The sequence below is a fragment of the Pelodiscus sinensis genome, chromosome 6 (assembly GCF_049634645.1).
Source record: "Pelodiscus sinensis isolate JC-2024 chromosome 6, ASM4963464v1, whole genome shotgun sequence".
Classification (NCBI taxonomy): domain Eukaryota; kingdom Metazoa; phylum Chordata; order Testudines; family Trionychidae; genus Pelodiscus; species Pelodiscus sinensis.
In genome coordinates, this window is record NC_134716.1 from 115,803,501 (window position 1) to 115,828,070 (window position 24,570).

At 44.7% G+C, this 24,570-nt stretch overlaps 2 protein-coding genes and 3 non-coding genes across 5 annotated transcripts; all 5 read left to right on the top strand.

The window, feature by feature from the left end:
- Positions 1-2,880: 2,880 nt before the first annotated feature.
- RPL17 (ribosomal protein L17) lies at positions 2,881-9,150 on the top strand. The gene is made up of 7 exons (XM_006136738.4): positions 2,881-2,944; positions 4,211-4,263; positions 4,349-4,389; positions 5,774-5,908; positions 6,833-6,931; positions 8,020-8,211; positions 9,062-9,150. Exons 2-7 carry the CDS (start codon positions 4,224-4,226, stop codon positions 9,107-9,109), a joined length of 555 nt encoding a protein of 184 aa, XP_006136800.1. The 5' UTR covers positions 2,881-2,944; positions 4,211-4,223; the 3' UTR covers positions 9,110-9,150.
- On the top strand, positions 4,689-4,755 carry LOC112543668 (small nucleolar RNA SNORD58). The gene has a single exon (XR_003086886.2). It is a non-coding gene; the product is annotated as a small nucleolar RNA SNORD58 (small nucleolar RNA).
- LOC112543667 (small nucleolar RNA SNORD58) lies at positions 6,699-6,765 on the top strand. The gene has a single exon (XR_003086885.1). It is a non-coding gene; the product is annotated as a small nucleolar RNA SNORD58 (small nucleolar RNA).
- LOC112543669 (small nucleolar RNA SNORD58) lies at positions 7,123-7,188 on the top strand. The gene has a single exon (XR_003086887.1). It is a non-coding gene; the product is annotated as a small nucleolar RNA SNORD58 (small nucleolar RNA).
- A 4,642-nt stretch (positions 9,151-13,792) lies between the features above and the next one.
- On the top strand, positions 13,793-18,293 carry C6H18orf32 (chromosome 6 C18orf32 homolog). The gene is made up of 3 exons (XM_006136737.4): positions 13,793-13,944; positions 16,416-16,669; positions 17,366-18,293. The coding sequence occupies exons 2-3, from the start codon at positions 16,442-16,444 to the stop codon at positions 17,438-17,440; spliced, it is 303 nt and encodes a 100-aa protein (XP_006136799.1). The 5' UTR covers positions 13,793-13,944; positions 16,416-16,441; the 3' UTR covers positions 17,441-18,293.
- Positions 18,294-24,570: the final 6,277 nt, after the last annotated feature.

Genomic DNA, 24,570 nt, shown 5'->3' on the forward strand with positions numbered 1-24,570 from the left:
GCGAGGAAGTGGCATGTGGCGGGCAGAAGGAACCCTGCCTGCGGGCTGGCGAGTTTCAGCAGTTAGCCCCTTCAGCCAGGTGGGGGAGGTGACTGCCCCCACCTTAGAGCCCTGGGCTGGACCTGGAGAGAGGGAGGGCCCAGGTCCCCCTCACACCCTTTTCTGGGCATTGTGCGCTGCCGGGATCAAAGGTAACCCCGCCTCCAGGATCACGGCTTAGACCAGGGGTGAGGAGAGTGGAGAGAAGGGGACTCCTTTTGTGGACTCCTTCCCACCCAGTCAACCCCACTCCCTCCGACCCACTCCCGGCCAGCCCCGCTCCCCACCGGCCGGTTCCCCCCTGGCCAGCTCCGCTCTCCCCAACCCCTCCCTTCCAGCCCTGCTTCCCGCCAGCTGGTTCCCCTCCCCCAGCCGGTCTCCTCCCCATCCCATTCTGAGATCACATGTGTTCGGTATTTTTTGAAACCCATCTGGTAACCCTAATTGAAAATAACACTAGAGAGACTGCTGCAAGACTCCCAGCCAGGAGGAAATAGTTCTCAGTTGGGAGAGGCTCACTGAATTCTTACAGTGATAGAAATGTAGCCGTGTTAGTCTGGTGTAGCTGAAATAAAAATTAGAATGCACCAATTTCAGAGGTGAATGCTCTAAAGACCCCAGCTGTCTTACCCATTACAAAGATAGCTTCCCCAATTATCACCTCTAATACCATTAGCTCACAGACATTTACCTTCCCCCCTCCCCCGCATCTCCCTTCTGTTCTGAAATGTGATTTGTCCTTTTCATATGTGTTCATTTTTTCTTAATTGTATCCTTTGGTATATATGGTTGTGACTATTTTCTTCCACTATTTGATCTGAGGAAGTGGGTCTGGCCCACGAAAGCTCATCATCTAATAAACCATCTTGTTAGTCTTTAAAGTGCTACATAGTCCTGTATTTTGAATTCTTACAGGGCAGTGCTGTGATAATTGAGCGTGAGAAAGGTTGACATACGAGCTTCTTGGTGAGATCTGATGGTAAAGATCCAGTCATCATGATATGGAAAAAGAAAGAGCCCATGATGCCTGCCATGAACTGCTACCATTGAAAATACCTTGGCGAAGACTCTGCATACACACTGAAAAATCTTTTCTTACCTCTACATATTCTTAGAACTTAATTGAACAAGTGTCCATAAATAGTCCACCTCTGAAATTGGTGCATTCTAATCCTGTCCTCCACATTCCAGAACCTGTCCCAAGCTTAATGTCATTTGTAAATTTTATAAACATACCTTCCACTGCTTTTGCCAAGTCATTAATGAAAACATTGAATAATGCTGGACTCAAGACAGTCCCCTGCAAGACGTCGCTAGATATGTCCTCCCACTCTGACAGTAAGCCATTGATGAGTACTCTTTTAGAAGTTTCAATCACCTATGCACTCATTTTATAGTAATTTAAACTAGATATTTCTCTAGTTTCCTTTTGAGCATGTCATGTGAAAATGTGTCAGGAGCTCCACTTTATTAAAATCCAAATAAATCACATTTACCGTTTCACCCCATCCAGTAGTCCAGTTATCCTGACTAAAAGAAAATTAGATGTACTAAACAAAGAACAGAATCAGTTTTTCAAGGAGTATACAATTCACACATATTTATGGACACAACTAGTGCCACCAAATTACCATGAGGAGTATGAAAGTAATTTTGTAGCAGGGACAATTTATAACCACATATCTATTAGGGATGTCAACGAGTAGTTGACTAGACGATTAACTGATAAGCCTAGGCTGAGAAATGCAGAGCAGCCTCTGTCCATGGGGAGCTCGGACCCCCATGGACAGGAGCTGCTGCCAAAGCAGCCTCCGTGGCAGGCCCAGGCTCACTGTGGACAGAGGAGACTCTGTGGGAGGTGGAGCAGCCTGTGTCTGCGGAGAGCTTGTACCCTCTGTGGACATGAGCTGCTGCTGGAGCACCTCTGTCCATGGGGAGTTTACATCAGGCAGCAGTGTGAGGCAGCAAACGGCCAGTATGTGCAGGGAGCTGGTTTTTAAACTGGCTCCCCTCATAGACCGGCTCCTGCCTGGCACCCTGTGCTGCTGCCTCTGATATGGAAGCAGCAGCATGAGGTGGCAGGGGGCTCCCTGGGAGTGGAGCTGAGAGTGCACTGGCTGCCAGCCCCACCCCTGGGGCTATAGAATAGTTGAGTAGGCACTAAGATTAAATGTGGTTATTTGACTATTCTATTACTCGCTATCTAACATCCCTAATACCTACTTTCTGCAAGAGTGCTACAGAATTCTTCTTGCATTCCCCACTTCGAATTTTTGTGATTGGTGCATAATGTAGGGAGCTTTTTATTAATTATTCATGAATTATTATTAATGAGTTCAGGATACTGAACTTCCAGTATTATGATTCTATGATATTAATTGCTGCAATTAGAGATTTATTATGAAATTGTTCTCTTTTATAGTTTGGTAGTGCACAGGACCCTTACTCCAGATTCAGACAAGTAACAAGAAAGATCTGGGGGGTTTAGTCGTGGTCCACTTGCTTGGTTATATCCCGTGCCCGCCGCATCCCTAGAGTTGGATGCATTTCAGGCTCTGTGTGATTCTTTGACATAAAAATATGTTATATCAATGTACATGAATTATAAGTTTGAATTCACACAGTTTTGTCATTTTCTTAGAAGCTGGAGGTCTCAGTATCTACTGGGAAACCCCAGCTCTTCTAGTTTTAATCTTTTGCATTAGATTTTGAATTACCCAAATACATGTTATTTGGAAACGGTCCCTTGGTGCCCATATCGTCTCTCTTCCAGCGCAGCACCACCACCACGCTCCCTAACTGAAATCCCATCCCAATTCCTAAATTTCCCGCGAGAGTACGAGGTTTCATGAGATCTCCCAGCAGCCTTTGCTCTTCCTTTTCCCCGGTGCGGGCGGCCATTGAGGTGAGTTTGTTATGGCTGCTGCGTCTGGCTGCCTCAATCCACCGCTCCTCGGCGCCATCCTGCTCTGGGAGTCCGAGAACCGGCACCGGGCGCCGAGGGCGTAGGCTCAGCCGCCTGCCGGCACCGATATTTCCGTGCCCGGGGGCTGCCACAGGGAGGACGGGGGAAAGGGGAGCAAAATGGTGGACTTGAGTGTCCCCCGCATGGAGGCTCCGAAAGACCCGGATGTACCCGCTTGGGTGAGGAGCCAGAGGGACACAGGGCGGCAGTTCCTGTGTCGGGGAGAGAGGCCGCGGTGAGGGGCTCGGAAGTGGAGGTGAGGTGAGGGGACCGGGCCGGCTCACTGTAGCGGAAGGTGGGGATTGGATTGGCTCACTAGCGGGATAGGGGGAGATTGGGCTGGTTCATTGTAACCTCAGGCGCTCTCTATACGTGGCACTAGAGTGGGTAAGAGTCCTACGCACCCACCGCTGAGTTGTGCGGGAGAGTCAGGCTGCCCCGCGCTAAAAACAGCACATTAGCTAGCAGGACCATTTGCGTTGCGTGTTCTTACGCCCAGTGTCATGGCTGTAGTATCTGAGCACCCTGATGCCCAATGCACTCAGGCTGAAATGTTAGAGCAGATTTATATCTGAACCTGTTGGTGGACTAATGTTTTAGAGAACCAGGGTTACAATTACAAGATGTCTGAGTGCATGTATGTATATATGGCTTATATAAGAAGTTTTCCGTGTGGAAATCCATCTCCGATTACACAGAGTATCCTGGACAGAACCCACTTCATTCTCTAGCAGGATTCAGGGAAATCCAGGATATTTTAGTATTGTTTTACAACTTTGATATAGGTGAGAGGATTATTCTAAGAGGGGTGGTTGAGATTCTGTGGCCTGCACTGTGCAGGGGGTCAGACTAGATGATCATAATGGTCCCTTCTGACCTTAAAGTCTATGAATCTATGAATAAGCCAAAATGTGAGTGGTTTGTGAAAGGAGTAGGTTTTAAGGGCATATTTATAGTGTTTACCCTCTGCAAATATGCATTAGGGTTTATATTCTAATTTGTATTAGCTGATACAGGAGCTGTTCTTAAAAAGTTGCTTTTATGAGAAGATTGTGACTGCAGTGATGATTTTCTTGGGTTGTTTTGGGATTAGTCATGAAAGGAAAATGGATTTCTGTGCAGCAGCTCTTATCAGCTGTCTCCACCACACTAAGAAATAGCATATTAGATACAACTTTGAAATATTCCTCATTAATGTTTTCACAGTTAAGATTGGAAAATGGTCCGCTACTCACTTGATCCAGAGAACCCTACAAAATGTAAGTGATTTTTAAATGTACATTGCACTTGCCAGAAATTGATGAAGAAGCTCTGTAACTTAAATTTTAATTTTTGTTTCCTTAGCATGCAAGTCAAGGGGTTCTAACCTTCGAGTCCACTTTAAGGTATGCAGATTGTGTGCTTGGATTTTTTTTCTGAGATTATAAGGAATAAAAAGAAATGCTTTTCTCCATTGCATTTTGGTAAAGCTACTTATTTTGTTGTTTGTATGCTTAGGGGTACAGACTTCTGAAGTGCATTAACTTTTAAATATCATTAAAATTTGGCTGTTAAAGAAGTCATTTATGCCCATCTTACCTATGTTCTACTAATTGTCAAGGCAAAATATTTGAATAATTGCTGTGTAATATCTGGCTACTTATAAAAAAATGTTCTTTAGGTTTGGAGAAATAGTGTTGTGTGGCTGCAGTGATGACTTTCTTAGGACACCTTTGGATTAATCATGAAAAGAAAATTGAATTCTGAGCAGCTACTTTTCCATAGATTGTTTAATCAGTCATGCATCTTCTTAATTTGATAGCTATTAATTCACACACGCCCTTTAAATTTTGTATATGGCTTTGAAATTAACATGGTTTCCTTGATTTTTTTTTTTAGTTATTATTTTGGTGCAGTTCTGAGAATAGGGATTAACTAGAACTTGGTCTCCTGGCTATTTGGCTCAAAAGTAATGGATGAAATAGTATTAAATCAGCCAAATCCCCACCATAATACAAGGATTGCATTATTTGAATACTTTGTATCTGAACTAGTTGTTGAATATTTGTAACTTTTTACACTCCATTTTGGCAGACATTGTCCAAATATCACTAGTGGTGTATTTAATAAAGACTGTAGTCAAGGGTGTGGTCACAGTTCCTTGAAAGATGTGGTCCTATACTGTGACCTAAAGGAACTGCTGCTAGATTATACAAGAACCACAGAACTGCCAATTGAAGTGGCCAGCGGATGAGCTCATGGGAGTAGGAAGTACAATATTTATAAGCCAGTTCATGATTGTGGAATTCACTAGCAGACATATGTCTGCTAACCTCTTTGCATTTAAACTAAATAAATATTTTTCTTTGATTTTATTAAGCTCTGCTGTCACAAATTAAGGCACAAAAATAAACTATTTTGATAAGGGTGGTCTTAGTAGAACCAAGATGAGAGTGTGTTCCTATGGGAGGCATGGAAGAGTGTTTGTGGAAGGAACAGAAGGTGTGGGCCTGTCCCCCATGATGGTGGGAAGGTCGTGATCCCCAGCCTTTGTGTGGCTGTGTGCTCAACCAGGATTGTAGCTGCTGGTCCCCACCTTAGCTCAGCTCTTGCTATGTAACCCCAGGCCAGGCCCCACCACTACTCTAGGAACTGCTCTGGGGGATGGGAGTGTATGACCCTAAAGAGTTTGGGGGCCACTGGCCTAGATGGAATGCAACAGTACTTAACATTGACGAGAAAAGAGAAGCTTACGCATGAATGAACAATATTTGTCTGTTTTGTTGCTAGAATACTCGTGAGACAGCCCAAGCTATCAAGGGCATGCATATCCGAAAAGCCACTAAGTACTTAAAGGATGTGACCCTGAAAAAGCAGTGTGTTCCCTTCCGTCGTTACAATGGTGGAGTTGGCAGATGTGCTCAGGTAAGAGTTGAAATTGAGAGTCTTCCCAAATTCCAATCTTATGGTAGAAGAGGGTTAGGTTACATTGTGTGTATCCCACCATTGGTGACAAAAAATGCTGTGTTTAGATAAATAAAAAATAAGCTCAGTCTAGTCCAGTGGTCCCCAACCTTTTGGGGCTGCCAGGCATCTGGGGGCGGGGCTGCTCATGCACCACACGTCCGGGGGCAAGGCTGCAGATGTGCCACAGGGCTGGGGGTGAGGCCGTGCATGCGCCAGGGGCCAGCACCAGCATGTGCCGTGCGCTCAAGGCAGGGGCAGCCCATGCGCCTTGTGTCTGGGGCCGGCACCAGCATGCGCCCGGAGGCGGGGCCGGCCCAGATTGTTCCACGGATGCACTTAAATGCCCCAGCGGGTGCCATAGTGCCCGTGGGCACCATGTTGGGGACCACTGGCTAGTCTAATGAATATAAGCGGCCATATAACTTCCCCTACTTGACAACCTTTGCTTAGGAGATCTAGTCATTAACAGAGCTGTAAGTCAGAACTAATGTATTCGGACATTGGCGTGGCTGATTTCATTTACTGCACTCAGGTTTAAAAACAAAAAGTGTACACAAAGCCAACTTGGACATTTGTATAAAATGAGAAGACATATTTTGTCTGGATACTGGTAAATGGGAATAAAAAACTTTGGGGGGCGGGGTAAATGCATCTGGAAAGGAAATAATTATTTTGGTGCCTTGGTTGAAAAAGCAAAAGGACTTAATTGTTTGGTTTAGAATTGTTTGTTAGAGTCGTGTATTTGTGGTTGCTGTGATGACTTTCTTAGGACACCTTTGGATTAACCATGAAAAGAAATGTGTAGTCTGAGCAACCTTTCAAAAAACAAAACAGGTGATTGGTCTTGTTTTGCGTACAACTAAACTCTTAATGTTGTTCCAGGCCAAGCAGTGGGGCTGGACACAGGGGCGTTGGCCTAAAAAGAGTGCAGAGTTCCTGCTGCACATGCTCAAAAATGCTGAGAGTAATGCTGAACTCAAGGTAGGTTAAAATGCAAATGGATGTGTCCAGTTTAAAATAGTGGTCCCCAAACTGTGGGGCATGCTTGCAGGAGGCATGGCAGGCCCTGGACCAGTCCCCATGTGGGGACCCGTAGTTATCTCTAAGTTTATTACACATTGAAAACTTGTATTTTGTTTATAATGTTCTCACTAAATTGTAGTGATATGTGGTGGCAGTGATGACTATCTTAGGACACCTTTGGAATAACAATGAAACAAACTTCATGTCTGAGCCATCATATTTTTGAATATTTTTTTGTAAAAGGCAGTGAGCAGTTGGTTACCTGTTAGTGAACTCTTCCATTTTATACGGGTTGAACCTTGCTGATCCGGCAACCTCTGGTCTGGCTTGATTTTAGTTAGTGTGGTGTCCACTTATCATTGACGTTGCCAGGTTACAGCCACCAGTTCTGGTGCTCAATATTCTGTGCTGCTGCTTAGTTCCATTTACCCCTTACTGTTTTCTAAAACCCAGTAAGCAATTGAAGTGTTGGCAATGCTGCCAGACAATACTGACATCCCATAGTTGGGCAAATTCTCTGGTTCAGGGTACGTCTAGACTACATACAGGCTTTTGTCGACAGAAGTTTTGTCGACAGTAACTGTCGACAAAACTTCTGTCGACAAAGAGCGTCTAGACACATTCAGTTCTGTCGACAAAGCAAGCTGCTTTGTCGACAAAACCCTGTAGTCTAAACACAGCCCTACATGTAATAACACCTTCTGTTGACAGAACGCGTTATGCCTCGGAAAATGAGGTTTACCAGCGTCGACAAAACGGCTGAGTGTAGACGCAGGTATAGTTTTGTCAACAAAAGTCCACTTTTGTCAACAAAACTCTGTAGTCTAGACACACCCTCAGTGTTGACCATGGTACTGGACTAGAGAGGTTTAACCTGTAAATGCCTAAAACTGCTATGCACTTTTGTGAGATTAGCCATGATAAAATAGCATGTTTCCATTCATAAAATTTTTCAGTTTTATTCACCAATATTTCACAAAAATATTTCTTTCATAGAAGAAAATAAACCGAGACTAAATCTTACAAGTTTCTATTGCTTTTTTCAGGGTCTTGATGTGGATTCTCTGGTAATTGAGCACATCCAGGTCAATAAGGCCCCCAAAATGCGCAGGCGTACCTACAGAGCTCATGGTCGTATCAACCCCTACATGAGTTCTCCCTGTCATATTGAGATGATCCTCACTGAGAAGGAGCAGATTGTTCCAAAGCCAGAAGAGGAAGTTGCTCAGAAGAAAAAGGTAAGATAACAAGTTTGAATTTAACTTGCGATTTTCGGATCAAATGGTTGCTATGATCACTCGTAGCCCATTTTTGGAATAATCATGAAGAAAATGCATTGTGAGCAATATGAAGTATTACAATTTAAATACAACCGAACATGGAATGATTCTCCACAACTTCACTGAAAAAGATGGTTTCATTTGTGTGCCTTTCAGTCTCTGATTTAAAAATAGTACTTGGAATTGTTCCTGAAAACTTCATGATGATGATGTCCGGATAAAGAGAATTATTTGGTTGTATTAAAATGGCTATCTATTGAAATAGTCTCAGTAAAAGGACAGCTTGTTAAATAGAACAGAGTTAGGGTGTTCCCCTTTCTAAGGTTTTCATATCTTTCCTGTGAAGATGAGAATAATGGCCTTACAATCTGCAATGTTGTAGCAAAGTTGGTCTCAAGAGACACAAGCTGGGTGAGGACCAACTTCTATTAAGACAAGCTTTCAAACTACTCGGAGTTCTTCTTGAGGTGTGGGGAAGGAGCTAAGAGTGTCACAACTAAATGTAAGGTCAAATAGATAGTTCATAAGTAGTTAGCATATATTCCAGTAAGGAACACTCCAGGTGAACTGACCTGTTGAAGTATCCTTATAGGACAAAAGGGGTGGGGTTATTGGGTTACTGACTTTTTGTAATCATAAATCGTAAGATCATGATTTTTAGTGTCTACCAAAGTTTAAAATAATTCTATGCTTGTCTTCTTAACGTGTTTTGCATTTTTGAGGATGAGGGTGGATAGGTCAGATACAGCGTGTTGGTATAATATCCTTGGTAGGTCAGACTTCCATTCTTCCCTTTTTTATTTTTCAGATATCTCAAAAGAAGCTGAAGAAGCAGAAACTTATGGCTCGGGAGTAAATCTGACATAAGATGTACATAAATAAAAAAGAAAACTTAGATTGTATTGTATGCACTTCTTTTTTTGAGGAATTGACTTTTTTCAGGGTTTTGCTTTGTTGAGCATAACTGATAATATTTACCAGGGTTTTTTGCCCTACTTAAATATTTGCTTGTTATTATTTTGGATTCTTTAAAACTCTGCTTTCAGCATCTTTAATGTATGTACCTGGTAAATTGACTTGCATTCATGCCATGCTACATGCAAGTGCAGCACAAAGTGGGCAATATCAAATACCACAGGTGAGTCTTTACGAAGAAAAATTGAATACTTCAGCTTTTCCTAGAATTCCCTACTATCAAAACTTACCATGCTTTTTAAAAAGGCTTGGAAGTATAAAGATCCTCAAAGAGCATTTACCACAATTCACGTATTGCACGTCGCTACATAGCTTCAAATCACTATACTTCACATCCATTCATTGAGAAAAGCCATAAATCTGCAATGATGATGCAATTATCTTAACTTTGAGACCTGACCATAGAACATAGACCACTAGAACTGGAAGAGATCATTGAGTCCAGTCTCTTGCCCTCATGGCAGGACCAAGCACCATCTAGACCAGGGTTTCCCAACCTATGGGTCGCCATGACATTTGAAAAGGTCCCCCGCTGGGCTGCTCCACAGCTGGCTTAGTCTTAAGGAGCCAATCAACTGAATTGAATACCATTTCAGTGACTCAGAGAGAGTAGGAAAATATCCCTGGAGGTGGGGGGAAAGAAGTTAGAAAGCTAGGGAACCTAGAGAAGAAACAGTGCTCAGGTAGGTAGGAGTGAGAGGCCAAGTGTCCGGGGGTCTGGTTGAAAGGTTTCCAGCCACCCCAGCCGGGGTTCTCGTGGCTGGCGTTGGCCAGCCGGGGTTCTCGTGGCTGGCGTTGGCCAGCCAGGACTCTATCCTGGCCAGCTTGCAGTTGTGGGGAGGGGCAGGGTGCCCCCGCCACCTTGGCTGGGATTCCCACGGCTGGTGGTGGTTGGCCAGGACTCTTCCCTGGACGGCTTGCAGCCATGGGAGGGCCTGGGGACTCCCCACCGCCCCAGCAGGGATTCCTGCAGCTGGCGGTGGCCAGCCAGGACTCTGCTTTGGCTGGCTTGCACCTGCGGGGGAAGAGGGAGGCGGGGTCCCCCCACTGCCCTGGCTGGGTTTCTCACGGCTGGTTCCCAGTGGGGAGTGGTCTTGTCTGCAGCCGCCCCAGGGCTACCTCTGCGCTGGTGAGCTCTGAGTGCCAGGCCTGGGCGGGAGGCAGCTCAGGCCTTTTGGTGTAGTCTGGGAAAGGGGCTGGAATGTGCTCTGTGGGCCTGGGGGTGAGTGCTGGGACTGTGCTGGGGCGGGGGTTGCTAGGGTAGGAGCTGGGACTGCTGGGGCGGGGAGTTGCTAGGGTAGGAGCTGGGACTGTGCTGGGGGGGGAGTTGCTAGGGTAGGAGCTGGGACTGCTGGGGCGGGAGTTGCTAGGGTAGGAGCTGGGACTCTGCTGGGGGGGGAGATTGCTAGGGTAGGAGCTGGGACTATGTTCAGAGCCTGGGGGGAGGGACTGGGACTCTGCTGAGGGAGGGGAGGACTTGGGTTGCAGCGGGAGGGTGCCTGGTTTTGGGGGAGGGGTGAGTGCATTGGGATAAAGCAGTGGGCTGGGGTGCCTGGCTCTGGGGGAGGGGAGGGGCATTGGGTTGGAGCAGAGGACTGGGGAGTACCTGGTTCTAGTGGAAGGGGATTGGGTTGGAGCAGGGGAGCTGGAGGGTGCCTGGCTCTGGTATAGGAGAGGGGCTATTTTAGTAAATTTTGTGATATGCATATGTTTGCATATATGCAGCCGCGCTAAGTTGCGGCCCTTTGCACGTCCTGTGGGTATCGTGGCCCTCGGGGCTTCCAAAGTTGAGTAGCCCTGATGTAAATAACAGCCAGTAAATATACGCCGTCTCAGACTTATTGCATCGCACAATCATAATACCTGTAAGTGCTTTTGTTAGTAAAGCAGCAATCTGGTGTTTGCTTGGCGCAATCTTACTGTGTGCATGGGTTTTTGTTATTAATACAGCAGGGAATTGTAAATTTCATTTACAAACTTATTGGATAGTCTGTGCCCTGCTGTGTTAGTTTCCTAACATTTGTCTACGTAGTTGGAAGTACCCCATCACCACCAAATGCTGCACTTTGGATGATTTTGTTAGTTTAAAAAATGCTTCATCCACCTCTTATACCTGGATAGGTGGTCTGTAGTTGACCCTTATCATGACATCACCCTAGGTTTTTTGAACCCTTTTAAGCTAACCCAGAGACTCTCAACAGATCTGTCTCCTACATCCATCTCCACGTCTGTCCAAGTATATACATCTAATATATAAAGGAGAATCTTTGTAAGTTTGTGTGCTAATAACTTGGGCGCTACAAGAGCTACCGCAATCAAACTTTGCATGGGATAACCTTTTATCCAGGAGAAGGTTTTAAGGTACTTTGGGACCCGATCGGGCCCGAGCTCAAGCTGTAAAAATAAAAGTAACCCACCATGCTGCACTGCAGGGGCTGCCCCGCCACCCTAGGTCCCATACCCGCCACCTGTGGACCCCCCAGCACCGTCCGGGACTCGCCCCCTCCTGACTGTGAGGTTACATAAGCGACCCTCTTTCTCTCCCCTCACTCCGCGCCGGCACGCAGTGCCCCAACCCTCACGCACGCAATGGCTCAGGCACCCACCCTGCCTTGTGTGGCACCTGCAGCCCTGGGGAAGGGGGGTTGGGGCGCCCCTCCCGTGTATAACCTCCCCCGCCCCCTCAGGGATGAAGCAGACCTATATTTTAATCCCTATAGAAATCAGCGCAACTTTTCTACCATTCAAAAAAAGATAATGGACTACTGTTTTTCTACATTTTGTTCCTCTGGTTTCCCGAGCAATGCTGGGTAACTCCAGCTAGTTTTTAATATGTAAGACAACACTCCGTTTATCCCTCCTATCCTTCCTGAATAAGCTGTACCCTTCTATATCAATATTCCAATTGTATTATATCACCAAGTCTCTGTGCTATCAACTGTGTCATAGTTTTGTTTATTAGCACTTCAAGTTCTTCCTGCTTATTACCCATACTACTTTCATTTGTATATAGGCATCTAAGATACTGATTTGATTTTGCCTCCCAGGTCTGCCTTGTCCCTCTTTTTTTCTCTGCCATTATAACCTATGCTCCCTCCCATATCTGACCCAACTCCCAGGTCTTCGTGTTCTTCACTTAGCTGTGAGCTTTGGTCATCTGCCTCGTTGAACCTAGTTTAAAGCCCTCCTTACTACATTAGTCAATCTGCATCCAAATACGGTCTTCCCCTTCCTTGAAAGGTGAACCCCATCCCTGCTTTCCAGCTCTTGGAAAAGCATCCTGTGGTCGACCTTTGGTCACTCTCAGCAGGAGCTCCATCTGTAAAAATAGCTACAACTTTTCAAAACTTCCATTTTCTCAACCACACCAAAAATAGCTAGACTACAAATTATGGAAATGAACATTTTAAGTATTTGGTGCCAATAATGCATGCCCTGGTGGTGAAAACAATATCAAGAATGTACCCCTCGTAGATGCCTCTCTAAGATCCTTTGCCTTGGTCTCTAGAACAGTGGTGCTCAACCTTTTTTAATTTGCGACCCTCAGGGCTAGGAAAATTTTGGTTGAGCAAAAAAACCACCAGCTGGAACATTTTGGTTGGGGGTCCCCTTTAATTTCAAGTGCCGATCTGCTCCCCCTGCTGTGCGCACGTTGGACACCAAGCCAAGAAAACAAAATAGTGACCGGCCTGGCACTGCAACCCGCCACGAAGACACCACTGCTTTAGAAGACGTGTCTGCATTGAGTTCTTGCAGGCTCAGGGTTATAGAGTAGTTTCAAATGACAGTTAACATTCCATTTCACTGCTTATATTTACTGGGTTTGGTAGGATAGAAGTGAAATCTGAGGCCACGGGAAATGCTGCATAGAATACGATACAAAGATATCACTGAAGCAAAGAAAAACAGCAGAGTGGCTTCAAAGTGAGCATATTTGTATTCTGAAGCCAAATGCAAGCAATAAAGGTACTAAACAGTAGACTGCCCCCTTGATCTTCGGGCTGACTCATCAACATTTGGAAAGTGTACTGGTTGGAGGTAATCCTATATTTATGCCCGCATGATAGACCCTATTAAACAAGTGAATTTGTCTGTAGAATGCCTTTGCCCTGGCCCTTGGCAGTAAGTTTGGTGACCACTCATGCCAAAGCGTGGGATAGTCCTGAAGTGCAGCTGAATGACTCCAGGTTCACATTTGTCCCGAAGTGCCGACAGGCTCAGGGGCAGCACCAGCCTCTTTCAAAAGGAGCTGGACCTTGCATGCATCTGATGAAGCGGGTTTTAACCCAGGAAACGCCCGAATAAATCTGTTATTCTTCAAGGTGCCACAAGACTGCTCCTTGTGTCTGCAGACCCCGATAAACCAGCCACCCCCCGGAGCCTGGGAGAGGTAACTCCTGTCTGGAAGATCCGGCTGGGCCGCCGGCCGCTCTCTCCTGTGGGTCCCTGCGAGCCAGAGACGCGTCCCAGACTCAGCGCAGCGGGGTAGCCCCTAGTCCAGTGCCTTGCCCCTAGTGTCCCTGCAGGTGGCCGCAAGTCCCGCCCCTGCATGGCTTGGGCGCGTGATCTGCAGTGCTCCTGTCCCCATTGGCGCGGGGCTAGTGACGTCATCGACTCCGTCCGGAAGGCGGAAGTGAAGAGGCGGCTTCCGGAGCGGTGCTGGCCCGGAAGCGCGGACGGTGCCGTTAGGCTGCGGTTGGACCGCGGACCCGGCAGGTGGGTGCGGCACGGTCAGTCAGGGGCGCCTCTGCGCCCCCCCCCCCCGCTCATAACGGGAGGGGGCTGTTCCCGCTTCCTCGCTGAGCCTCCTGGGCTGCGGGCAGCTGCTCCCCGCGGGGAGTGACGCCCTGGCTGCGTCCTCGGGCGCTGGGGACGCTTCGCTCGGCTCTCCCATCATCCCTGATTGACCCCCCCTCCCCCTCACCTGCCTGTCCCTCGGCTGACCCCCCCCCCCCCGTTCTCTCCCCCCATGCCGTGCCACTCGTGTTGGGTGGAGGCAGTGAAAAGTGTGTGGGGGCTGGGGGGAGAGGAATCCCTTGCCCTATGCGCCTCAGGGCTAATGGGGGATGGAGGGTCGGGGCCCTGGGAGTTTCTGTGCTCCCTGCTTCCCTCTAGCTTCTGAGACTAAATTACATTTTAGGAAGCTGTATCATAAATAGGAACCAACCAATGGTCTGGTAGCATTAAAGACTAACAAAACATGGAGCTGGGATCATGAGCTTTCGTGGGCACATCCCCAGGAGCGGACCGAGTCTACACTGCCCCTTCTGTGGCGGCTGGCACCCCAGGCGGAATGCGCAATCGGCACCCCCCCCCCCCCCCGCCTGCAGGGCTGTCAATGGACTGACATCATCGGCAGGCGCCCCCCGTGATATAATCATTGGGCGCCCCGGGCAGCGGTGCCCTAGGCGGCGGCTGAGTCTGCCTATAGCCACGGGCCGCCCCTGCACATCCCACTTCTTCAGATGACCCTGGGGCCCATAAGTCATGCTCCTGCTTTGTCATCTGAAGAAGTGGGCTGTGCTCAGGAAAGCTCATGATACCATCTATATGTTTTGTTAGTGTTTAAAGCGCTACCAGACTATTTGTTGCTTTTTAAGTTTATCCTGTATGAAGCTCATAAATAGGAAATGACGGCAAGTTTTTGTTGGTTGGTTTAAATCCTTTGTGATGGGTTGATGCTAGAAGGCTGCCTATCCTTCAGTAACCATTACTTTTCTATATAACACTTCTCACTCTATGGCTGTGTCCACACTGGTGGGTTCTTGTGCAGGAACCTGTCCACACTGCCATGTGCTTTTGCGTTAGAACATCCATGGCAGTGTGGACGCTCTCTTGAGCAAGAAAGCTCTGATGGCCATTTTAACCATAGGGCTTTCTTGCGCAAGAAACTCCTGCTGCGCATCCACACTGCCCTTTGTGCTAGAGCTCTTGCGCAAGAGAGCTTACGCTTCTTAGAAAAGAGTGCAACTCTTGTGCAAGAAGTTCTCTTTTACCACGCTTTACTGTAAAACGTCTTGCGCAAGAGCAGGCGGGCAGAGTGAACGTTCTGTGCAAGAAGAGCCATTCTTGCGCAAGAACTCGCCAGTGTAGACATAGCCATATATAAGTCCAGCTTTGTGGGTGCAGAATAAACAATTAAAATCTTGTTGTAAAACATATACCAACCGTGACACCTTCTGCGTATGAAAATGTCAGGAATGCCAATTATGGTCTTCCTTGGAAGGCTTTTTGGGGAAGGAGGTGTCATACACAGGGATTGTTTGCTTGCATAACTTAATGGAAGAGCAGAGATTGATTGACATTATAACAAATTTCCTTTATCCACAATGTTAAACAGACTTTGTGAAAACATAAAATTCAGCACTAAATTCCTTTCCCCTTTACATTATTTCTTTGTTTCATGAAATCTCCAATCTTAGTCTTTTAAACAGTACCTGAATTTCTTATATAAAGAAACAAGCAGGGAATTTTTTACGTTTCTTTATACAACATGAAAAGGTAGAACAGAATGACTAACATCATTAAGTTAAGGTCTTTATCTTGACTGAAGTTTTTTCTTAAGTACTTTAAATACTGTATGTGGTTCAGCTTTATGAAGAGGATGTTTCTGCTCCCAGTGAATTCAATGGTTGTTTTGCCATGGTCCTCTGGGAGAGCAGATTTGGGCAACACAAAGGCAATTTCAGATAGTTCAGGTCCAAAGTTTGGGTAAATGTTTACACAAACACTGTGACAAGTTTCAGGGGGGTAGTTGTGTTTCAGCAAAAACCACAAGGAATCCTGTGATACTTTTAAAGACTAAAACATGTATTTGGGCATAAGCGTTTATGGAGTAGAGCCCACTTCCTTGTTTTTGCCAAAATTAACATGAATTTCTAAATTTAATTTCACAAATTCTTAATTTATCAATTAAAACAGTCTTTAGTTGAAGACTAGCTCTCCCCGCCCGTCCCCCCCTCCCCGAATTTTTTTGCAACCAAATCATTGCAGTATAGAAACAAATCCATTGTTTAAACTGTTGGAAGGATGAAAAGCAAGCAGAAATGTTGCTGTGAATTAGAGACTTAAACTGATTGTTTCTAAAACATAAATCCCTACAAAGTTCTTATTTTAATAAGATTTGTAAGGCTTTTAAAAATGTCAGTCCTTCAATTTTTCAATATTTTATTGTTTTTTATTAACAGATTCTGTCAAAAGATCAGAAAGAACCATGGTGTGCATTCCTTGTATTGTCATTCCAGTCTTGCTATGGGTCTATAAGAAATTCCTTGAGCCATATGTGTACCCTATAATTTCACCTTTCATTAAGCGCATATGGCCTAGGAAAGCTGTGCAGGGAACACTGGCCACTGAACATGGCCAAGGAGACAGTACTGGAACTGTGCTGGGGACTTCAACCACAAATCTAGGCCCAAGAGATGATTCTGGAACATATAAGGTAAGCAATATATTTTAATGCACATTAGAGGAGGGAAACAGCTAACAAGGAAATCCCAAGTAGAGTTCTCTATAATAATCCAACCTGGAAGTCACAAGGGCATGAAGGATTGTTTTGGGGGAAATTTGTATATGACAAAAAAGTTGTTTAACTAGGCTTTCTCAAATATGAAGAACAGTTACCCCAAATCAACCTCTGAGACAGAGCGAATAGAAACATCCTAGAATGGCATTGTGTATCTTGGCTATATCTAATAGTTAAGAGTTTTACTGACTCCTTTCTTTTCCATAAGAAAAAAATCAGTAGTTAAATCTTAAATGACAGCTCATATGAAGCCGAAAGAAGTCAGTTTCCTGTACTGGTTCTGCTGTCCCAATAAACAGTTCTGTGTTTACCGATAAAAGAAAACGCTTGAAATGTGTTTTCTATAGTAACTTTTTTGACCATAATTTCACTCTAATATCCAAATAAATGGACATGCTCTTCTATATAAACTTTTTCTCTATCCTTTTAGAAAGTAAGAATTGCATATAAGCCTTACCTGACTTCCTTAAATTTCAGTCTGTTAGTACAAATTTCTCAGAACTGGTGTAGATGCTCATTCTTTCCTCCACAGCTAAACTCTGGATTCTGAATGTGAAGATTTTTTTTCCTTTGATATTGGTTAATGGTACTATCTCTTATTTCTCATTTCAGATTGAAAGCAATGGGGTTGCAAATGGAATTACTGCAAAGGGACCCACAGAAGTTTCCGACAAGAAAACTGATTAAAGGAACTTTGTTCATTAGGAATTTCTCTTTGCTGTTCTATGTGAACTGATGCTACTGTTCCCACTTTGAGATTTGGTGGCCCTTCTGCCTGAAAGGAAGCATGAGTTGTTTGTAGCAGAGAGTTTCCTTTGCCACTGAAATGGATGAAGCAGCTTTCTATTTAAAATGTTTGAGAAGTTGTTTTAAAGTAGTCTTATTTCTAATTACATTTTCCTCACTGAAAATCTCTGCATTTCTAATTCAGATTATATGGTTAGATATCCTAGACTAATTTATTTTTATCAATAAATGAATCTTTACATTGTAAATATGTCAGATTTTTAGGGTTGACTTGTAATGCATCTAATATTCATGCATTTTACAACTGTCCCTGAAGCTCCAGTTTCATTGCAGCTTTCTGCTTTGCTCTTCCAACTGCATGCAAAAGGTTGGGGTTTTATTCAATATAGTTTGATGGAGTAACATGTTAGAGATTAGTCAATCATTTGCTGTAAGAGCTATAACTCTCCCTATCCCTTCTAAAGGTGTTATAGATTGCACTGAAACCAGCATGTGTCTTGGAAATGGTATAAAGACTATTTATAAAAATGGATCTTCACCTGGTAACCAGTAAGCTAAAGTAAGTGCAATTTTTACAGGATTTATTTAGTTTATTGGAGGCAGAAAGCAAGCCTTGCAGAATGGCAGGGACATAGCATGAGAGAAGTACAGTTTTGTGCAAGGTGCAGTAGTTAAGATGTCAGAATTGTAAATTTCAGAATGAGTCCAGAAATCTGTTTAACCGGTTTGTGTAACTTATAATTAAAACAACCTGGCACTTTATTAAAAATCTTAATAAATGTTTGTAGTTTTATTTTCTGTTTGAGACTTTTCCGTTCCAAGAACTAAAATTTAAAAGTTCAGGAGAATGTGCACAGGGATGGCATCTTAATTGCTTGCTTTCATAGAACACTAGAACTGTAAGGGACCTTGATAAGTTATCAAGTCCAGTCCCCTGCCTTCATAGCAGGAACAAGCACCCTCTAGACCATCCCTGATAGATGTCTATGTAACCTGCTCTTAAATATCTCCAGAGATGGAGATTCCACAACCTCCCTAGACAATTTATTCCAGTGTTTAACCACTCTGATAGTTAGGAAGTTGTTCCTAATGTCCAACCTAAACCTTCCTTGCTGCAGTTTAAACCTCAGACCATTTCTCCAGTTTGGTCAGACCTCCAAAGGAGTTGCAACTCTCCCAGCTTGATATCATCTGCAAACTTAATAAGCATACTGTCGTCTGTCTTCATCTAAATCACTGATGAAGATATTGAACAGAACCGGTTCCAAAACAGACCACTGCAGAACCCCATTTGTTATGCCCTTTCAGCATGATTGTGAACCATTAATAACTGCTCTCTGAGAATGGTTATCCAGCCAGTTATGCACCCACCTTATAGTAGCCATGCCATATAAGTTGCATTTGCCTAGTTTGTTGATAAGAAGATCATGTGAGACAGTATCAAATGCCTTATTAAAGTCTATGTATACCACATCCACTGCTTCTCCCTTATCCACAAGACTTGTTACTCTATCAAAGAAAGCTATCAGATAAATTCCTTAATTACTTGTTCCATTATCTTCCCTGGCACAGAAGTTAAACTGACTGGTCTGCAGTTTCCTGGGTTGCTTTTATTTCCCTCTTTATAGATGGGCACTAGATTTTCCCTTTTCCAGTCTTCTGGAATCTCTCCTGTCTTCCCTGATTTTTTTTCAAAGATGTTAGATAAAGGCTCATATCTCCTCTATCAGCTCCTTGAGTCCTCTAGAATGCATTTCATCAGGCCTTGGTGATGTGCAGACATCTAACATCTATTTTTTAAGTTTTTTTTTTTTAATTTTAGTCTGTGTACAAGACACATGGGCTGTGTCTAGACTGGCCAGTTTTTCTGGAAAATCAGCTGCTTCTCTGGAAAAACTTGCCAGCTGTCTACACTGGCCACTTGAATTTCCGGAGAAGCACTGACAATCTCATGTAAGATTGTCAGTGTTCTTGTGGAAATACTATGCTGCTCCTGTTTGGGCAAGAGTCCCAGATTTTCAAGGAGTAACTGTTCTTTCCTAGCTGCTTTTCAGCATCTGTACATTCTAGGTCTCACCAATTCTTGGCAAGCTAAGCCTCATTTAATCAACTCTCTCCGCCCTCATTCCTCATCCAGACACAGCCTGGGCAGTTAATTGGCCTGCCTGGATACCTTATCTCCTAATCTTGTGAGAGGTGGAAACCCTATCAGTTAAGTACTGTACAAACATACAACAAATGGTCCCACCCAAAATTAATTCTTATTGTGTAAATAAATTATCACTTACATATTTTACTTATGTCCAAAGGCAGATTATTTTGATTTGCACCTACACTGTCCATTTGTAGTGAGGTTAAAATGGTCTGTTGTATGCATTTGCAGTACTCAAATTTTATATATACCTTTGTATATATAAGATTAGATTCATGTCACTATGAGGGTTTTCATCTTCATCTGATGCATGTATTGATGGGCACGATAGAAAATCTTAAAATAAATTGCTAGATAGCTATATGTACACATACCGTATATTGCCTGTAGCAGGGTGACCTGATAAGCCAAGAGTCTGATGTAGTATGCCAAATCCTATGTTCCTATCTCTGTAACAGTTGCTTTTCATTCAACTTTTTATATTTATCTGAGTTCCCATTAATTGAAAGCACTGTACTATTCTCAGAAAATGAATTTAGGCCAAGACATTAAGGAATATCCCAGAATATCTCACAAGGCAATGAGAAAAGCCTTTAGCTATAAGCAGATAACTGCACTTCAATATTATAGTTCTGTTTCCAGTCTTATATGAAAGAGGTGCCTTATGTGTTCATGAAAGGACCCAAGTTCTGTGAGTCAAGCTTACAAATGCATCAATGTAAAGGGTACTGTATATGAACAATAATGATCCAATAACTGAAATCTAAAACAAATAGGTACTGACTGGTGGAGTCACACCACACTAGTGTGTGGATACTTCAGATCTTATACACTAAGCATGGATTTGATCAGTTAGCAAGTAGATATAGACAACCAAAGAACACCTGAATCTTAGGGGTGTGACTTAGTATGTAATATTTACAGTATTGTAGTGCTGTTAGTCCCAAATACTAGAGACACAAGGTGGGTGAGGTAATATCTTTTATTGGACCAATTTAAAGCAAACGAAAGATTTCCTTCACTCAGCACACAGTCAACCTCTGGAACTCCTTGCCAGAAGGTGTGGTGAAGGCTAGGACATTTAACAGGGTGCAAAAAAGAGCGAGATAGATTCATAGAGGTTAGGTCCATCAGTGGCTATAAGCCAGAATGGATTGGAATGGTATCCCTAGCCTCTGTTTCTCTGGAGGTAGGTGACAAGGGAGGGATTATGTGAGGATTACCTGTTGTGTTCTCTTCCTTTGGGGCCAGGGGTGGACTGGCAATCAAAATAGTCCGGGGAAATGGGTTGAGAACAGCCCTCCCTGTGACATCACCCCTGTGTGCCCCTCCCCCTTTCCCTGCATCCAAGGCCGGCTCTAGGTTTTTGCTGCCCCAAGCAAAAAATCCCGCCCCCACACCGTTTTTGTCTGAGGAGGATGCACGCGCAAATGCAATTTGCATGGCTTGCTGGGGGGTGGGGTGCGCGCTTGGGGGAAGTCCAAACCCTGGGGCATTTTCATCTTCTAGGAGAGCACCAGGGGCTCCCCATGTGAGGACAATTGGAGGGCAGGTTCATCCACAGCAAGTCAAAGACTTCCAAAGCATGCAGCTGTTCACACCACCTAGTGCTGGAGTCCCGGTCCCAATCCTCACTCTGCAAAGGGATTTTATTATTAGAAGCCTTATAATCATTCAGACTCCAACCCCAACACATAAGCTGTCCAACTCTTGGTGTCCATGGACAAGAATCAGCCTCACTATACAATGAGACAGTTCAGCTCAACTGTCCAGAACAAGACAGGCACCAGACAATAAAACCCACTAGCCTAGTACCTAGTCCATGAGAGCAGACCTGTGCTTTCTTCTTCAGGGACAGACCAAACAGCCTCTGAAGCAGGGTAGATTGATTTAAATAGCTTTGATTTAATCTCTAATTTTAATCATGATTTAAACCGGCAAGCAGAAAACCTTGGTTTAAATGAGCAATTAATCATTTAAATTATACTTTTAAAATATTTTCCTAAAGGATGGTTGAGTCTTATTGATTAGCAACCTTCAAAACATATTGATTTACAACTAAATATAACCTTTATGCCAAATTTGGTGCTTCTATTTACTAACTAGGAGAATACACTCAGTACAGCTACCAACTAAAGAAATGCCCAAATAATTGTGTAACTTACATGTAATCAGATTCTTAATTTTTACATTTTTATTCTATTACAAAATGGTGTGTAATAAGAACACTTAAGAGACAGGTTTTACCCCATTTATTATTTGCTAAGTGGTGGATACTTTTTTAAAAACATATGATTTGCATCTACTTCTGTCTGGAAATTCTATTTAAAATAAACAAAACCAGCATTTAATGTGAAGGACACACAACAAAAAAGTATCTAAACACATTTTGCATCTAAAATTCATTTATTAAACAAAGGATATATCCATAGTTAATTTAACAGATCAATTCTCTTCATCATGTTCTTCAAGATGTTAGAACTCTCTCGTAACCAGTTTTTTACTGACAGAAGAGGAAAACCAGTTTTTCTGCTTCGTCAACTCTTGGTTTTGCAATGGTGAATGAACTAATCATTGAACTGAACTAGCTGAATAAACCAAAGTGATAAAAACATTCTCTCTTCACCTGCAGAAGAAGATACTGCTGATGTAAACACTGGTTCCGGGTGCTTACACAGCAACTTACACTAATGAACTGGTAGAATTTCTTTAAAAGTTGACAGGAGACATGTTGTATTGAATTTTTAAATTTAATTCATAAGTTATTTAAATAGGTTATGATAAATTTAGGCCATAACAATTTTAAATTTAATTTTAAAGGTATATTATTTAAAATAAAGCCTATTTAAATGGGATCACAATTCCAATTTTAATAAAGCTCTCCTGCTCCAGACAAGAAGGGACTTGGGGATACGGGCAATGGGAACACCAGAGTTTCCCTTCCTCAGACAAAGGGGGAGGGAGAATCACCTGGGTCCCAGGCAGGGGTGAGGTTGTCAGGACACAGCACAACGGGGCTGGGAGAGGGTTCAGGGCCCTGAGAGTAGGGGGAAGAGGGATTGTTTAGAGAGCCAGACAGGAGAGGGGGATCCAGGTGGGAGGCAGGGGCAGGGGGGTGGGGGAAGAAGAGAAGACGCGGTTCCAGCAGGGTTGCAGTGGGTCACGAGGTGGGGTGCCGGGTTGCTGGGCAGAGGCCGAGTCAGGGGAGGAGAAGAGATGGAGGAGGTAGCGGGGGGGGGGGGGTCGTGGGACAGTGGCAGGGGCACACAGGTGGGGTGGGGGGACAGCCGGGCAAGGGGGGGTTCACAGGCAGGGGAGTTGTGGGGTAGAGAACAGGCGAGGGGGTAGCCAGCTGGGGGGGAGGGGACACACGGGCGGGAGGGGGCCGCACTCGAAGGCAAAGAAGAGGCTGCCAGGCTCAGCATCACCAGCAACAGCTGCGGCCGCCCCGTGCCGCCCTCCAGGAAGTGCCCTGGCAGGGGCCATACCTCGGAGCTCCCGCACAGAGCTCCCAGCGCCCCGGGGCCAGGTGCAGGCTCCGAGCAGCCGGGCGCAGGGCTCCCAGCTCAGGGCGGCCTCCGTGGGGCTCCCCGCCTGCTCCTGTGGGCTGGAATGCCACCTTTGAAAATGTGCCGCCCCAAACACACGCTTCCTTCCCTGGTGCCTAGAGCCGGTCCTGCTCCCAGGAGCAGCTTGCCAGGTTTATCTCCCCTCCTCCTCCAGCAGCTGCCAGCCGGCCCTTCGGCTGACAGTCCACCGGGAAATTCCCGGTATCCCACCGGGCCAGTCCGCCTGTGTCTGGGGCACCTGATATTGGCCGCTGTCAGCAAGGAAGATAGGATACTGGGCTAGATGGACCGTTGGTCTGACTCAGTATGGCTGTTCTTATATGTTCTCTTTGCGAAAGAGAAACTTTTGAGCTTATACAGAACTTTTCTTCAGGTTTAGGTTTATGCCCTACCCTCGGACTTAAAACACCTTGAGCAAGCTTTAAAGCATTTAAGTTACACCACACCCCAGAGATAAACTCAAAGGCACTTATAGTCAGCACAATTTGTAAAATATAGAGAACTGGGCAAGGAAACTTAGTCACCTGGGCTGTGTCTAGACTGGCAAGTTTTTCCGGAAAAGCAGCAGCTTTTCTGGAAAAACTTGCCAGCTGTCTACACTGGCCACTTGATTTTCCGGAAAAGCACTGATGATCTCTTGTAAGATCATCAGTAATTTTCTGGAAAAACTATGCTGCTCCCGTTCGGACAAAAGTCTTTTTCCGAAAGACTTTTGCCCGAAAGGGCCAGTATAGACAGCACAGTACTGTTTTCTGCAAAAAAGCCCCGATCGCGAAAATGGCAATCGGGGCTTTTTTGCAGAAAAACGTGTCTAGATTGGCCGCGGACGCTTTTCCGGAAAAAGTGCTTTTCTGGAAAAGCATCCTGCCAATCTAGACGTGCTTTTCCGAAAATGCTTTTAATGGAAAACTTTTCCGTTAAAAGCATTTTCAGAAATTCCTGCCAGTGTAGCCAGACGTAGCCCTAGAGTAGTGTGCGGGCAAAACCCCACTTTGTCAGATGCATCTCAGGAAGTGGGGTGTTTTCTTTGCCTGCAAAAGCTTATGCCCAAATAAATCTGTTAGTCTTTAAAGTGTCACAGGACACCTTGTTGTTTTTGTGGTTACAGACTAAAGTGGTGTCAGCACGTCAAGGTTTAGAGTGGCTTTAAACAAAGTGTGGCCACAGCGCCAGTGCTGGGAGAGAGATCTTCCAGCTATATAAACCACCTCCACAAGGGGACTAGCTGAGCTCTGTAGTCTGGTTCATACCGTGCAGCGCTGTAACTTGCTGTGCTCAGCCAGGTGTTTTTTCACACCCCTGAGCCAGAGAGTTACAGCTGCGCAGTGTTAGTGTAGAATTAGCCCACC

What these genes read in the sequence shown, in the direction of transcription:
- RPL17 (XM_006136738.4), top strand. Translation starts at nt 4,224, where the DNA reads ATGGTCCGCTACTCACTTGATCCAGAGAACCCTACAAAAT. An exon ending in AGAGTAATGCTGAACTCAAG is followed by an intron (nt 6,932 to 8,019) that starts GTAGGTTAAAAT and finishes TGCTTTTTTCAG; the next exon opens with GGTCTTGATGTGGATTCTCT. An exon ending in AAGTTGCTCAGAAGAAAAAG is followed by an intron (nt 8,212 to 9,061) that starts GTAAGATAACAA and finishes TTTATTTTTCAG; the next exon opens with ATATCTCAAAAGAAGCTGAA.
- C6H18orf32 (XM_006136737.4), top strand. Translation starts at nt 16,442, where the DNA reads ATGGTGTGCATTCCTTGTATTGTCATTCCAGTCTTGCTATGGGTCTAT. An exon ending in ATGATTCTGGAACATATAAG is followed by an intron (nt 16,670 to 17,365) that starts GTAAGCAATATA and finishes TTCTCATTTCAG; the next exon opens with ATTGAAAGCAATGGGGTTGC.